The 17318-nt window shown below is 45.3% G+C and overlaps 1 protein-coding gene across 1 annotated transcript; it reads right to left on the bottom strand.

The window, feature by feature from the left end:
• Positions 1 to 4073: 4073 nt before the first annotated feature.
• LOC116221186 (tripartite motif-containing protein 16-like) lies at positions 4074 to 9886 on the bottom strand. Its single transcript, XM_031571126.2, has 6 exons — positions 9130 to 9886; positions 8497 to 8592; positions 8031 to 8264; positions 6054 to 6213; positions 5652 to 5711; positions 4074 to 4872 (listed from the first exon to the last, which is right to left on the bottom strand). The coding sequence occupies exons 1-6, from the start codon at positions 9715 to 9717 to the stop codon at positions 4349 to 4351; spliced, it is 1662 nt and encodes a 553-aa protein (XP_031426986.1). The 5' UTR covers positions 9718 to 9886; the 3' UTR covers positions 4074 to 4348.
• Positions 9887 to 17318: the final 7432 nt, after the last annotated feature.

The raw sequence follows: 17318 nt of genomic DNA on the forward strand, positions 1-17318 counted from the left end.
TGTTTATTGAGAAGCTGAGCGGACCAGAGAACTGGGCAACGTGGAAATTTCAGATTGAACACTTTCTGAAGGCGAAAGGGCTATGGAGCATGGTCATGAAGACGGATACCGTAGCAGCAGATGCTAATGCACAGACTCGAGCAGAATTCCAAAAACGGAAAGAGAGGGCATTTTCTGTGCTAGTGCTGAATGTAAGTACACCCCAATTGTACCTAATAACAAGCTGTCAGACTCCAAAAGAAGCGTGGGACACGCTAAGAGGACACTTTGAAAGAGACACTCTTGCTAATAAGTCGTTCCTTAAGAAGAAATATTTCAGATGTGAAATGAAAGATGGAGAAAATATTACTGAACATTTGAAACGAATGAAGGAACTGACTGATAAACTAGGAGCAATAGGTACTCAGATTGCCGAAGAAAATCAGATTGTAACACTGCTAGGTAGCCTGCCACCAAGCTATGCAACAATTGTCACTGCACTAGAGACAAAAATGGACAATTTAACATTGCAGTTTGTACAGCAAGCACTGATAAATGAAGAGCAAAAGCGTGTGCATGCTAATGATGGTGGTGCTAGTGCTAGTGCATCAGGAGGTGCATCAGCCATGTCAACACAAGTATATGGAGAAATGCAGGCTAATCCCAAGGCAGTGGGAGCAGACAAATATAGCTCATATCGATGCAACAATTGCGGAAAGGAAGGTCACCTGAAACGGGACTGTAAAAGTTGGAAAAAGACAAATAAAACCCACAAGGCCAAAAGCATGGTGTGTGAAGATGCAGATAATTCGTCTGAGAGTGCCTTTGTTGCTAAAGAGAAAAATCAGAATGAGATACCACAACAGGTTGAGTGGTTGATAGACTCTGGTGCATCAAAGCACATGACATGTCACAGAGAGATTCTACAAGATTACCAGGAATTTCCAAAACCACAGTCAGTCAAACTTGGTGATGGCAGGGTGGTTGACGCCCTAGGACTTGGAAACGTAAAATTGAGAATGACATTCAAAATCAGCGATATAAAAACTGTCAACATGTATGATGTGCTGTATGTTCCCAAGTTGTCTGGAAATCTTTTCTCAGTGGGAGCTGCTGTCAGAAAAGGAAATACAGTGAAGTTCAATAAGTCTCGTTGCTACATACGTGGAAAAGATGGAGATCTTTGTGGAATGGGGACACAAAGAGCTGATGGGATTTATCAACTGGATGTCGAAGGAAGCTCATCTGTCTGTCACGGTGCATCAAGTGCATCAGTAGCTGCCAGTCTATGGCATCAGAGACTGGGTCATACAACCAAATTGAAAGAACTGAAAAAAACTGACGAAAGGTGTGGACTTTTGTGCAGAGAAAGAATTACCCTTCTGTGAAGCATGTGTTGAGGGTAAACTGTCTCGAAAACCATACAAACCAGTGGGAGAAATTCGTACCAAGCACAAGCTACAGCTAGTTCATAGTGATGTCTGTGGTCCCATGCAGACTGAATCTGTAAGTGGATCAAAATACTTTGTAACTTTCATTGATGACTACTCAAGATGCTGCAAAGTATACTTTATGAAACAAAAGAGTGAGGTGCTTAGCAAATTCAAGGAGTTTGAGAAAACATTCACCAATGAGTGTGGCCGAAACCTCATTAGATTGACAACAGACAATGGAGGAGAATACACATCCAGAGAATTTCAGGGATACTTGAAGGATCAAGGTATTCACCATGAAATGACTGTACCATATGCACCACAGCAAAATGGTGTTGCAGAAAGAAAAAATAGGACACTAGTCGAAGCAGCCAGAAGTATGTTAGCTCATGCTAAATTGCCAAAGATCTACTGGGCGGAAGCTGTGGCAACTGCAGCTTACATACAGAACAGGCTACCCACATCTGTTCTGAAGGAAGGTACGCCCTATCAAAGATGGTGTGGCAAAAAGCCAGACCTGAGTCACATGAGAGTGTTTGGCTGTGTTGCTTATGCACATGTACCAGAAATAGAGAGAAGAAAACTGGACAAGAAAGCTGTGAAACTTCGTTTTGTTGGATATGCAAACAATGCCAAAGGCTATCGTCTGTGGGACGAAGACAAAAGGAGAATTCTAATTCGTCGAGATGTTGTCTTTAACGAATCAGACTTCAACTGGAAACAGGAAGTGGACATTTCTTGTTCAGACAATGAGACGATCATGACACCGGAAGAGACGGGAGCACCAGCTGACGAGGCTACTGTCAGTGAAGCTATGAGAGAGAATAGCAGAATCAGAAAAGCTCCAACAAGATACGGATATGATGAGTATGCTGATGTAGTGACTGTTGATCATTATGCCAATGTTTGTCATGTCACAGAACCAATCACACTCAAAGAGGCATTAATGACACCAAATGCAAAGGAATGGCAGGAAGCGGCTGACCTGGAATATGAGTCGCTGCTGGAAAATGAAACTTGGGATTTAGTTGACTTGCCAAGAGATAGAAAGGCCATAGGATCAAGATGGGTGTTCAAAGTAAAGCATCATAGTGATGGACGAGTGGAAAGATACAAATGCAGACTCGTTGCCAAGGGTTACTCACAGAAGTATGGTGCTGACTATGATGAAACCTTCTCACCTGTGGTACGTTTCAGCTCAATTCGTACCTTACTTGCCTTTGCTGTCCAGAATAATCTACACGTACACCAGATGGATGTAGTAACTGCATTCCTGAATGGACATCTAGAAAAGGAAAGTTACATGGAGCAACCGGAGGGCTACGTCAAACCAGGACAGGAACATCTAGTGTGCAAGCTCAAGAAGTCCATATATGGACTGAAGCAATCTCCTCGTTGCTGGAACAAGACTTTCACAGAATTCATGAAAGACCTAGGCTTCAAACAGAGTACATCAGATCCCTGTGTGTTTGTGAGATCTCAACAGGAGTTAGAGATACTAGCTGTGTATGTAGATGATCTGATTCTGATTACTGAGTCAAAAGAAAGCATGAATGAACTGAAAGTTGCACTGAAGAAGCGTTACAAGATGAAAGACATGGGAGAGCTGTCCTACATCCTGGGCATCTCTGTTGTGCAAGATCATGAGAAGAATTGTGTGTTTCTTCATCAGAAGCATTACATTGAAGCAATACTTCGAAAGTATAAAATGGACAATGCCAATCCTGTTGCAACTCCAGAATTCTTCGATACCTGAAAGGGACATTGAATCTTGTTCTCAAGTATGAAAGATCAGAATCTGGAGCGTTGATCGGATTCTCAGATGCTGACTGGGCAGGAGATCAAGATGATCGTCACTCAACAACAGGCAATGTTTTTCTGCTGGGTGGAGGAGCAGTGAGTTGGCTCAGTAAGAAGCAGTCAACAGTTGCACTCTCATCTGCTGAGGCAGAGTACGTCGCACTCAGCCAGGCAGCTCAAGAATGTACCTGGCTTCAACGACTTCTGAGTGATCTCGGAATGGACACTACACCAACTGTGATCCATGAGGACAACCAAGGAGCCATTGCAATAGCGAAGAATCCAGTCGATCACTCAAGAACCAAGCACATAGACATTCGTTACCATTACATTCGTGAATGTGTGCAAAATGGACAAATACAGCTGAAATACTGTCCAACAGATGAGATGAAGGCTGATATTCTGACAAAGCCCGTACCTAGAAAGAAGTGTGAATATCTCAGAAGAGAGATCGGACTTTGTCCTACAGTTTAAAAGGCGTACTGTTTAATGCTGTTGAATTGTGTTCTGAATAGCAAGGTTAATTTTACAGTTAAGGAATAACAAGATACTTGCTGGTGTGTGTGTTAAGGGTTTATCTTGACATTATTTGTGAAGTTGAATATTGCCTTAAGTTCATGTCTGAGTGATGTATGTTAGCATAAAAGACTTAATACCATTGTAAAATTAAGTGGGAGTGTTGTAATATAGGCTAGTAATTTGACATTGGTCCAGAGAATGTGCTACACTGCCATCTAGTGTCTGTTTGTAGTATAAGTTTCACTTTCACGTACATGCGATTAAACACATGCAACTTCAATAAACAGGCCCAGTTATAGTGTGTAAGCTATCAAGAAAAACTGTAATCAAGGTAATTAATACAAAAAATACTTTCTGTCTTTATTTGCATTTTATTCATCATCCCGATTTAGGATTGTAAATACAATTTAAGTTTTGCCTCAGATGTCATCTGCAGAGCATCGTTTTCTTCCCAGACCACCACCATACCAGTGCGGTACACCTGCCAATACGTGGGGTCACCCCAGCGCTCCACCCCAGAGTCACAACAGCTTCACTGGTGATCTAATGTCTAACCCTAAACCCAGGGTAGAGAGGCTGGGTGAATGTAGTCTGGATTCAGCATCTGTACATCTCAGTCACAACAGCTTCACTGATGCGCCAACACAATTAAGCCTAAACCCAGGGTGGAGTGTGTGAGTGAATGTGGTCTTGACTCTGTGCAGGAGGGTCATTGTGTCAGAGATGCTGTAGAAGGCCAGAGTTCCTGCCCTGTGATCCACATACACTCCTATTCTGGAGCTGGCCACTAGAGGGAGATCAGTGTCTTTATTATTGTGCCAGAAAGAGGAGCTGCTGCTGGAGAGGAACAGACTCCAGGACTGATCATTCCATCCAAACACACACTTTTCACCTCCTCCTTTCCTGCTGATGCTTTTATATGAGACTGATATATAAACCCACCACTCCCCACTCCACTCAACCTCCCAGTAGCAGCGTCCAGACACACCCTCTCTACACAGCACCTGCTCCCACCCATCAAATCTCTCTGGATGATCAGGATATGACTGGAGCTCATCTCTCTTCTCCACCCTCCTGTTCCCCTCAGACAGATGGAGGTGTCTGAATGCTGTGTTTGGGTCCAGTGTGAAGTGACAGGAGTCTGATGGAGGAGAAGACAGGACAAAGGTCTCTTAGGTTAACATCTCACTGAGTGACAAGATAAGAAAATGTTAATTTGAGTGTGTGTGTGTCTGTGTGTCTGTGTGTGTGTTTGCACTTCCCATGTATACTCAAGGACGTTGTGTACCCAGACACACACGCATACACACCCAGACACACACACACATACGCATACACACACGCATACACACCCAGACACACACACATACACACAAGCATACACCCCTAAACACACACACACAGACACATACGCATACACACCCTGACACTAACACATACTGTACACACCCAGACACACACTCACACACACACACCCAGACACACACTCACGCACACACACCCAGACACAAACACACATACAGACACACACCAAAACCACACACACGCATACCCACCCAGACACACACCCAGACACACACACATACGCACACGCACACGCACACGCATACACACCCAGACACATACGCACACGCACACGCATACACACCCAGACACACACACATGCACCAAATACACACCCAGACACACACAGACACAGACACATACGCACTCAGACTCAAACACACATAAACACGTGGAACAGCAGTTATAGTAGGCATGATGGTCTGGAAAAGATGTTTTTCCTCGACCCATGAACTATAACAGCCATAATGAAATGTTGAACTGCTTAAACATGTAGGACCATGTGATTGTTACTGAAACTTGACTTGTGATTTAGAATAAAGTAAACTGTATAAAATGTGTTTGTGTCAAACTCACATTGTAGGAAATCCTCTCTGGTTGTAGGTTCAAGAGGCAAAACAGCCTGGACTTCAGTCACTATTGAGAGAGAAAGAATCATATTAGAAACAACACTGTGGTGGAAATGTCAGCATTACATCAACCTTCTGTTTTTATGATGGCAGTAAATGTGTTCTGTTGTTGAGGGACATTATGAGTCTCCAGCTTCTTCAACCTTAAAGACCCTCTTAAGACAAGTAAACATGGAGACACCTGCAGAGTATCTCAGCTTCACTGACATACAAAGGATATGTTACAAATATGTGACATTGAGAAATACAGGTTCCTGAAGTTCACCATCACATTTAGCTTATCAGTACAATCCAAAGGGAAAGTAAAGTAAGCAACTATATGTAAACATATGTGAGTAATGTGATTTACCTGATGCAGATATCTTCATGACTTCTTCCTTGCAGAAATTCTCCAGCTGTGTCTTTAGTGAGGAGACAGATTTCTTCACAGCCTCAAAAGAGAGGCCTTGCCTCACAGAGATGCAGGATAAGTCTTTAGACTCAGGTGTCTCACTGACTGACTGGAAAGTCTAAATAAAGAAACACCGAGATAGAGAGAAAGAGAGAGAGGAGGAAGAGATGACAGAGATGGAGAGGAAGAGACAAAGAGAAAAGCTACATTCTCAAAATAAAGCATCCACGTACAAGTAAGTTTAAATGTACAATCTGTATTTAATGACAGATTGTAACTTCAGTTGATACAGTTGATCAGGAAACTAGTTAACTATAACTAAAAGCTTCAACCATTACAGTGCACACAAGTTTTTTTAAGATTTATTTTTGTGCTTTTATGCCTTTAATCAGATAGGACAGTAGAGAGAGACAGGAAGCAAGCTGGAGAGAGATCGGGAGAGGGATTGGGAAATGACCGCGGGTCGGGAGAGGGATTGGGAGAGGGATTGGGAAATGACCGCGGGTCGGGAGAGGGATTGGGAGAGGGATTGGGAGAGGGATTGGGAAATGACCGCGGGTCGGGAGAGGGATTGGGAGAGGGATTGGGAAATGGCCGCGGGTCGGGAGAGGGATTGGGAGAGGGATTGGGAAATGGCCGCGGGTCGGGAGAGGGATTGGGAGAGGGATTGGGAGAGGGATTGGGAAATGACCGCGGGTCGGGAAAGGGATTGGGAGAGAGATCGGAAGAGAGATTGGGAAATGACCGCGGGTCGGGAGAGGGATTGGGAGAGGGATTGGGAGAGGGATTGGGAAATGACCGCGAGTCGGATTCAAACGGGAGACCCGTGGGCATTCAGACCCATTCATGGTACAGCCCCCCCCCCCCCCAGCACACGAGTCTCTTAGGTTAGATATTATCCTCTAATGTTTGAGTTGGAGATGTGAACTAAATGTAACATTATGAGTATCTGGGTGCAGCCTAAGCCTAACCTGGATATCATCCTTTGATGTGTGTGTGTGCAGCATCTGGATGTGGCTTCCAAATGATTGTGTTACGAAGGACAGTCTTGGCAGCTAAGATGCGTTCTCTAGGGGTTTGTATGATGTTAGCAGTGTCCCTCCTCCCAACGTACCCTAAAGGCCGACCTCAAGCAGATGGGTCCCCCCTTATGTGCCGTGGTTCTGCTTAAGGTTCCTTCCTGATTAACAGGGAATTTTTCCTTGCCCCTGTTGCCATTGTGCTTGCTCTAAGGAGGTTCAGGTGTGTGTGTGTGTGTGTGTGTGTGTGTGTGTGTGTGTGTGTGTGTTTGTGTGTGTGTGTGTGTGTGTGCACTGCTCTCTCAAGCTGACTAACTGCTAGTGGGGTTAGCCCATGTGGTGATTCCTTAAGTTGAAGTTTTTTGGTTGATGTTATGAATCCCAAATGAATTCAACACAAATGGTTGTCCAAATGCCACTGGTTTGCCTTGACCTACATGTGGCCTGACCAAAGAGGCCGAGTGGCAGGCACCTGTGCACCTCAAGTGCCTCCAAACAAACTGTGAGCCATGATGTCAGGGCAGATGTGCTTTTATCAATGAACCACAGGTAGTGACATCACTCAAGCCCCGCCTGTCAGTCAGTGTTCTTCCTACCATGTGACCTAACCTGTACTAACAATTGCCATAATGATTTTGAGCAGTTTTCTGAAGAATGAAAATGCCTTCATCATGTTGAAATGTTTTGGGTGATATACAAAACATTCTTTACAGACACTGAAACTGCATGGGTTAAGGTATCTGTTCAAAGTGCTATAGACTTTATTATGAAAAAGGATCAATCTGGATATGCAGAGATCCTTGAAGAAAATGTAACAATATCTAAATTGAATAAAAATTTCCACCTAGGAATATATTGAACATAAATCAGTGCCCTCAAATATTCTGTGCACTAACAATCCATCATCAACACTTACCTTGAGGAAATGGATGTCATCCTCTGTGTGTGAAAGCTGCTCCAGCTCAGCATCTCTCCTCTTCAGCTCAGCAATCTCCTGCTCCAGTCGCTTCAGGAGTCCTTCAGCCTGACTCACCTCAGCCTTCTCCTGATCTCTGATCAGCTCTTTCACCTCAGAGCGCCTTCTCTCAATGGAGCGGATCATCTCAGTGAAGATCCTCTCACTGTCATCCACTGCTGTCTGTGCAGAGCTCTGTTAGGAGACACACAAAGAGGAGGGGGACAGGAGACACACAGATGTAAGTAAAGGAGCAAACTCACTCGTGGTGTGACTGGCTCTTCTTGATCAAACGACCAAGGGCAAATCCTGCCAAACCATGTCTTTCTGTGATGGTCTGTATCATGTAGAGATGGCAGCATAACGGTGATGACACAATAACAAGCGATTGCTGAGCCAGCTGTTGTCTTATGTGGTCAGTTCTCACCTTGAGAGTCTTCACAGCCTTCCTCAGCTTCTGCAGCTCCTTCTCTCTCTCCTGGATTCTCTGCTGGAATCTCCTCTGGGTCTGCCCCAACTGCCTCTGTTAAAAAAAAAAAAAAAAAACAGCTTCTTTTCATCGTATTATCGGTGGATTGTTTACAACAATAATGATCAAACATCACACATGAAAACTGAACATTCATAAGCTAACACCTAAGTACATTTGCATCTTTTCAAGATATTTAATGACAAATTGAAGCAGCTGCTATTATCTTCAAGTGAAAATCAGGAGGAAGTCATGAGATAAGTTTAAGAGCAGCACTGGTATTAAACAGCAGAAGATGTCAAGATGGCTCAGAATCTATTAAACAGAACAGAACATCATTTTGCAAGGTAAGAATGTGTTCAGTTTGGAGCCGACAGGTTAATGTTTCACTGTTTTCACTCAACACTGGACCTTGCACCTGATAAACATTTTCTGATTCTTCCTTTCTCTAACGGGCAAAGTCATTGCGGAATCAGACAGACTTAAAGACTGGTGAGATAGTATTCTTGTAGTTATAGTATTACATTCAGAGTTAGTACATATAAGAGCCCTCATAGAAATGTTGGACACACATGTAGCTCCAGTACTGACCTGTTTGTCTGTCCGTTCTGCTGCAGCTGAGACTGTGTCATGGCCTTTATGTTCGTACATCGTGCACAGATAGCAGATACAACTCTGATCGGTTCGACAAAATATTTCAAAAACCTTCTCATGATGGGAGCAGATCCTCTCCTGTAGCTGGCCTGTGGCATCAATAACTGAGTGTTTTCTTCCGGGGTTGACATCATTGTGAACTTTGAAGTGAGTTTCACAGTAAGACAACAGACAATCCAGACAGGACTTCACAGCTTTGAGTTTTGTCCCAGTGCAGACGTCACACTCCACATTTCCAGGCCCAGCAGTACATGCAACAGGAGCAGCAACTTGGATTCTGGTCTTCTTGATCTGTTCCACAAGTTCAGCAACAATATTATTTTTGTTTAAAACGGGTCTTGGGGTGAACGTCTGTCTGCACTGGGGGCAGCTGTAGACTCCCTTCTGATCTTCCCGATCCCAGCAGCTCGTAATGCAGCCTTTACAGTAAGTGTGTCCACAATTAGTAGTCACTGGATCCCTAAAAAGATCCAAACAAATCGGACATGTACAAAGTTCGTAGTTATTTGGAGCCGCTTCTGCCATTCTTCGTTTGTGCTGTGTAACGCTTCACAGGTTTTCACGTAGTTTCGTTTCGCCTGAAATCGGTGCTTCCTGGTTGGGTGGGCGTGTTCGTCCAAACATCGTCATTGATGTCGTGTATTAGAACACTAGTGTAGTTCTCAAACTGATTAAGCAGACAACTGGAAGGGCATACGGAAGAACTTATGAAAAACCAGAGTATTATTTATTTGTAACACTGTAACTACAGCATAGCTATCCAGGACAGAGCGGAGCACTAAGAAGAACGCCATAGTGGCTTTATGCTCTATGTATAATTACTATTATAGTTATATACTATTCGTGGGTTATCTAAGTCACTGTTAGATACAAATGCACGGAGACGAGGATGCAGCACAAGTTAGAACATTTACTGGCGGGCGAATCTCTCAACTGCCAGGCATGAACAAACTATCACAGAACTCCGTAGTAGTGACAGTCAAACACAATCGAGCACCGAGTGCTCGGTCCAATATACCACAAGCGCCATAGTGGCGATTAACCCCTTATATACATTTCACAACAACCACTAGAGCAGGGGTTCTCAACCTTTTCTACTCCAAGGCCCACCTATTCGTATTTGTAACAGGGTGGGCCCAACAGACACCCCGCTTATTTTAGCTCATCTATATTCCATTCTAATTATTAAGCGATTTTTATGTGTCACAAAGAACAACACCAGCACCTGCTACAGGTGGGAGCCTAGAAATGAATACAAGAAAATCTAACTCTAGAATATCAAAATTGTATTGTGCACCAGAAAACAACGTAAAACCACACAGAGCATTTTCAGTCAAAAGGAATTAATTATCTAAAAGAGTTTTGAAACAATTTATTTGCAGTAGGCCTATTTGTGCACAGCAAACAAGCAAGTAATTAAAACCAGAATAGACCTAAAAGATAGCACGCACTCAAAACAAGAGATGAATCATGCAAACAAGACCAGGTGTTGCTTCAGACATGCAAACAACTAGGTTCAAATAATGTTCAAATAAATAAGTTCAAATAGGTCCAAATAATGATTAAAATAATTAAAATAATGATTTAAATCTGTTGCTGCAATCTATTATCAACATAAATAGCAACAAGCATTCCTGGGGAGTGGTTCGAGTTGGTAGCTCTTAACAGAAAAGCATGTCCGCTCAAACGATAACGCACAAAAACCAGCAGTAATAAAGCGTTACTGACGTCCGTCGACTCGTCTAAATTGAAACTGTATTGTATTGTAACTGTATTGAAAAGAACGGGATGCCTTTCATCCTTTCCAGGACCAGGTTGTGTATGTCCGAGGCTATCTCCGAAATCTGGCGACTTACTGTGTCGTTTGAAAGTGCTACTGTCAAGAGTTTTTTTCGCAGCATCTTCCCCAATCATCTTGCGGCACATATCCACCGCAGCTGGCAGAAACAGTTCTTCCACGCTCGTAAAGGCCTTCTTGGTCTGTGCCACACGTCTAGTGTAACAGGTTAGAAAAGCAGGTTTAAATAATTGCACAAGATAATCTGTTACCTGTATTTCAGTTTCTTTTTAATCTTTTATTTTGATATCACAAGCACACTGGTATTGGGGGTCTCTGGAAGCCCCCCTGTCTCCCCCTGTTTTGTTCCTCTCTCCCCCCTTCCTCTTTCCTGTTTGGTATATGCTTGGAATGAGGTAGGTGGTTGAGTTTTAGTGGGATGGATAATCTAATAAATATTGCCTTTAAAAATAGGCATCTATGTTATTATATATCTTCTTATAACTTATTATTATTATATGTATTATATATCTGGACTATTTATATGAAATATCCCTCTGACATATTGTTTATATGTTTTTTCCTTTTGTTACATGTGGGGGCTAGCATTTATAGTGAAGCTAGCAAGCTGGAGACTTATTATACTGTTTCTGTTGGTGTGCTTTAACAGGTGTGATACGGTTTTTATTTATCTTTCTTAATGTATATATTACATGTCTGTTCTTATTTTTTTGCCTGTTTGGTATATGCTTGGAATGAGCATTTATAGTGAAGCTAGCAAGCTGGAGACTTATTATACTGTTTCTGTTGGTGTGCTTTAACAGAAATAAAGATACATCTCAGCAACTGTTGTCCACGGGTCACAAGTATTAAAAAAAACACAACGCAGAAGTTACCACCGGTTACATTGGTGCCGTGACCGTCGATTCATCAGATCTACGCTCGCTAGATCACCGGGACTGTTGCTGCTGCTGTCGCTGAAGCTGCTACTGCTATCCCACTGCTGCGGCTACCACCGTTGCTAGCTGCTACTGTCTGCTGTCGACTAGCTCTGCTCCGGTATTTATGCTCTGTCTCACGCAACGTGCGTGTTGTGATTTAGAAAAGCACATTCTGAATTCTGACGTAAACGTTGTAATCCTAGGCTGCTTTAGGTTGACAGACTGCTTATTTTACCATGTTATAGAGGGCAATTTTACTTTATTGGGATTTTGTTAAACTTCATTGTCCTGAAAGTTTTCAATGATAATAATAGTAGCCTATTGAATGTATATACCTGAATGATAAGCCAGTGTTATTTGGTGCTATTATCACAATTTGCTATCATTTAAAAAACGTTTTTTTTCTGTGCTTGCATAATTAATAGAATTGTACTGAAATGTCATTTGTAAGAATGAATGGTGTTTATGTATCTAGTGGGCTGGGGAGGGGATGCCATATGGGGTTAGATGGAGAAGCCAGTGATCGAAAGATAGGCCAGTCAGGTCGAGGCCCGGTGGCATGTTCAACCCCTATCACCCACAAAGTAAGTAACACACAGGAGCAGGTAGCAGATCTTGATACTGTTAGTTATCCTACCCACAGACATACAGCGCAGGCGCATGACACGAATGATACAATGCAGAACTTTATGCCCAGCACAAGCCCAGCAAATGCCACACCTACACAGACTTGCTCAGGAGGCTGTCTGGATGCCTCGAGACTGAATGTAGTTGTCCATGCAGACGCCAGACCGCCCCCGTTCTTCAGAGGTGACCACACTGACACATGCACTGTCCATGAATGGGAGGATTTAATGCAAAGCTACATGCGAAGACGCAAATGCGACACTGCAGAAAAGTATGATGTGATAACTAGCAGACTTATGGGGAAAGCCAGGGACATTGTTAAGGTTTCGCTGCGCAGCAACGCGGAAGTTGACCCCTACAGCTGCCCTACTGCTGTCTTTGACATCCTGAAGCAGAATTTTAGCGATCTCCCATACTCTAGCATGCCCATGGCTGACTTTTATAGCACACTTCCAAGAATGCGTGAGAGTGCATTAGACTACTGGGTGCGATTGAACAAGGCTATCGATATTGCTGATGAGTGCCTCCGCAGGCAGGGCAAATGTGTAGAAGACGTGTGCGCTGAAGTTGTGATGATGTTTGTTACTCATTGTCCAGACCCCCATTTGGCCATGTCTTTCAAGTACAAATCAGCCAGAAAATGGACAGCCTCAGAGATCCAGGAGCGCTTAGACGAGCATCAGAGGGATTTGAGGCGTGGGACGTCAGTGAGCCAGCATTCTTCATCCATTTACAGTCCTCCCCTGTTGCAGTCAGTCAGTCCCCTGCACAGTTCAACATCCTGTCCGAAAAGGAAGAGCTGATGGGTCCTGTGCTTCGCCAGCCGCCCGCAGCTGTATCAATGGCTGTGAACCATGCAGAGGAGGAGCCAGGTATGCGTGAAGTAGTAGGCATGCTGAATAAAGTCATCACACTGTGCTCCACCCAGTCGCTGTCACAAAATGTTCAGCCCCTGTACCGTCAGCGCCCCGCCCGGCCCTCTGTGTCCTCTGCCTGTGAGGTATGCAGCAGCACTGACCACTCCACCTTCAGCCACTGTAGACTGCTGAAACTCTGTTGTCATTGCTTCCAAGCTGGCCACTTTAAAAACAACTGTCCAAGTGCCTCTCGTCCGGCAGCAGCATCCGCAAAGCCCAGCCACAAGCCGTTAAACTAGGTAGCCCACGCTGTGAGAGGGAAAGCGTGGGTGGCAGTGCCGAAGCCCTCACCTGGAAACCAGATCTACTTTCAATCTACAGTGCCAACTGTCAACTCTTGCCAGCAGACCAGGTGCCGATTCTCATTGGCTCGCAGAAACTCGAAGGATCAAGTGAGCTGTTTTATGCACCAGTGCTGGTGAGTGGCAAGGTCACTTTGAGAGGAATGTTAGATTCTGGGTCCATGTCTTGTACACTCAGTGAAGAGGCAGAGAAGAAACTTCAAGCTGCTGGTGTTCTGCCCAGTGCTCAGCCTATCCCTGGTAATGTGGTGATTGTGGGCTGTGGTGGCAAGACGACCTACCCGAAGTGCTTCTATGACCTTGAAGTTGAAGTGTATGAATCAAAGTTCATTGTACCTACTCTAGTTGTTCCGGGCCAGAGAGATGATTTCATAATTGGCACTAACGTGATTAAGCCTGTTCTACGTGACATGAGAAAAAGAAAAGACTACTGGCGGCTCCTTTCCTCCAAGAACGATGACCCTGAATGTGACCGCTTTCTTGAGCTACTGAGCAGTGTGTCCAGGTGGGAGGGTCCAGGCGAGTGCGACAAAATTGGAACAGTGAAGCTTGCGTGTAGCGTTACACTCCTCCCGCAACAAGAGCACCTGGTGTGGGGGAGGCTGCCTGCCGATGTTCCTGTGTCCCCTGGGAGTACCATCATTGTTGAGCCGACTTCAGCACGCTCTGCCCCGAAGAACATTCTTGTTGGCAAACTTGTCACTGCTATGTGGGGTGATCGTTGGGTTCCGATGAAGATCCTCAACCCGACATTGGATCCCATCACACTACGTCGCAACGCGAAGATAGCTGATGTTTCCCCCTGTCTGGCAATGGAAGACTTGAACATCACCCAGGGAATGTGTCGTACTCAGGACGTAGCCCCTGTTCAAACGCTGTCGGGTAGCAAGCCCACTGATCCTGTCCAGGCGTTGAAGGAGGCTGGTTTGGGCGATATTGACCTGGAGGGTTGTGAAGTTTCCCCTGTTGATAAGGCCAAGCTCGCCGCCCTACTCTTGGAGTATAGTGACATCTTCTCCAAAGACTCCCTTGACTGTGGGGAGGCCAAAGACTTTGTTCACAGAATCCACCTTTCAGATGACCGCCCTTTTCGACTTCCCTATCGACGTGTCCCACCAGCACACTATCACAAACTGAGACGGGTGCTGAATGAGATGGAGGAGCGCGAAATCATCAGGAAATCTGTTAGTGATTATGCCTCCCCTCTAGTCATGGTCTGGAAGAAAAATGGGGACCTGCGGATCTGCACAGACTTCAGGTGGTTGAATGCCAGAACCGTTAAAGATGCCCATCCTCTCCCCCATCAGTCTGACTGCCTTGCTGCGCTTGGAGGAAATGCTCTTTTTAGCACAATGGACTTGACGTCTGGATTTTACAATGTTCCCCTCCATGAAGCTAGTAGGAAGTTCACTGCTTTTACTACGCCACTGGGGTTGTATGAATACAATCGTTTAGCCCAAGGCCTCTGTAACAGTCCCGCATCCTTTATGAGGATGATGCTTAGCATTTTTGGTGATTTAAATTTTTCCAGTCTTCTTTGTTATTTGGATGACCTGCTCGTCCTTGCCCCATCTGCTGACGTGCAACTGGACCGTTTGAGAGTTGTGTTCAGCCGTCTCCGGGCCAACAATCTCAAACTTTCACAAAAGAAGTGCTACTTCCTGAGGCAGTCAGTTAAGTTTTTGGAACATATAGTAGACCGCGATGGGGTCTCTGTGGATCTGGAGAAGGTTGCTGTAATCTCATCCTTTGCCAAGGGTGACTTGATGGAATCAGATGGCTGCACACCATCTCAGAAGAGGATAAGGTCATTTTTGGGCATGGTCTTATATTACCAGCATTTCATTCCCAATTGTTCTTCCATAACAAAACCTTTGTTTAGTTTGACCGCTGGCTGTAAGCGTAGGGGCAGAGCGCCTAAAGCTGGTAAAAGTGGCACTTTCCGCCGACTGGTTCCACAAGACTGGACGGCCGCATGTGACAAGGCCTTTGATGACCTGAAGTCTGCATTGGTTGAGTGTGTGGCCCTTGCCCATCCTGATTTTGAGAAGCCTTTTATCCTCTGCACTGATGCATCTCTTGACGGCATAGGCGCTGTTCTCTCACAAGTCCAGGATGGTGAAGACAGAGCAAGACCAGTGGCGTTTGCGTGCAAGTCGCTCAGCCGTTGCCAAGCCAACTACCCAGCACACAGACTAGAATTTCTGGCACTGAAATGGGCAGTGTGTGATAAGTTCAGCCACTGGCTCAAAGGCAGCCAGTTCACGGTATGGACTGATAACAATCCACTCACGTACATCATGACAAAGCCCAAGCTGGACGCCTGTGAACAGCGCTGGGTCGCTAAATTGGCCCCATATAACTTCAAGATCAAGCATGTTCCAGGCAGATTGAACGTTGTTGCTGATGCACTGAGCAGGGACCCTTTTGTCAAGCCGATGAGCCAGCGCCTGCTTTCAGAGCCATACAGCCGTCTGATAGAGTGTGCAAAGGATCTGGGAGACGGATTCATCCAAGACGTCTTCCGCTTGACTAGTCAGCCACAGGCACTCAGCTCCATGGATGTGTCTCCAGCCAGCTCTCGCGCGTCTCTCTCAGAAGATGAGGTGTCTACACTGCTGGACAGCCACAGTGACTGGGGGTCTGCCTCACGGCTCAGAGCTATGTCCGTGGCAGAACATTTGTCTGATGTTGTTCCTGTTGGCCAGCCTGCTCTGCCTGTTTTGTCCTTGGAAGACCTGCAGACGCACCAGCATCATGATGCGAACATTGCAGCTGTCATCCCTTACGTTGAGCGGAGAAGGAGACCGTCATTCCGCGAGCGATGCAGAGAGAGCCAGCCCACTCGACAGCTGCTTAGACAATGGGACAGACTAGTTTTGCGAAACAGTGTGCTGTATAGAATCTTTAAAGACCCCCTGACCAACCGCAGGCGTTTTCAGTATGTCTTGCCTGATGCTCTGAAGTGCGAAGCTCTGGCTGGAGTCCATGATCATGCCGGCCATCAGGGTCAGGCTCGCACAGTCCACCTCGCACGTCAGAGATTCTTCTGGCATGACATGGAGAGGGAGGTCCGTGACTACGTCAGAAAGTGTGGCAGGTGTGTCCTGAGCAAGACGCCTGAGCCTGCTGCTCGAGCACCATTAGAGAACATAAAGACCACTGCCCCGCTCGAACTCGTCTGCATCGACTTCTGGTCTGCAGAAGATCATAACAACAAGTCTGTGGATGTCCTCGTGATCACGGACCACTTCACAAAGCTAGCCCAAGCGTTTCCCTGTCGGGACCAGACAGCAAAGAAAGTGGCTAAGACGCTGTGGGACAAGTTTTTCTGTGTCTATGGTTTCCCTGACCGCATCCACTCTGACCAGGGGACGAGCTTTGAGAGTGAGCTGATTGCCGAGCTTCTCCGACTTGCTGGCGTCTCAAAGTCTCACACCACTCCCTACCATCCTATGGGGAATGGTGGGACCGAGAGGTTCAACAGGACGTTGGGTAGCATGCTCCGCTCCTTGCCTCCGAGACAGAAGCTCAAGTGGCCTCAGATGATCCAGACCATGAC

The sequence above is a fragment of the Clupea harengus genome, chromosome 7, assembly GCF_900700415.2.
Source record: "Clupea harengus chromosome 7, Ch_v2.0.2, whole genome shotgun sequence".
NCBI lineage: Eukaryota > Metazoa > Chordata > Actinopteri > Clupeiformes > Clupeidae > Clupea > Clupea harengus.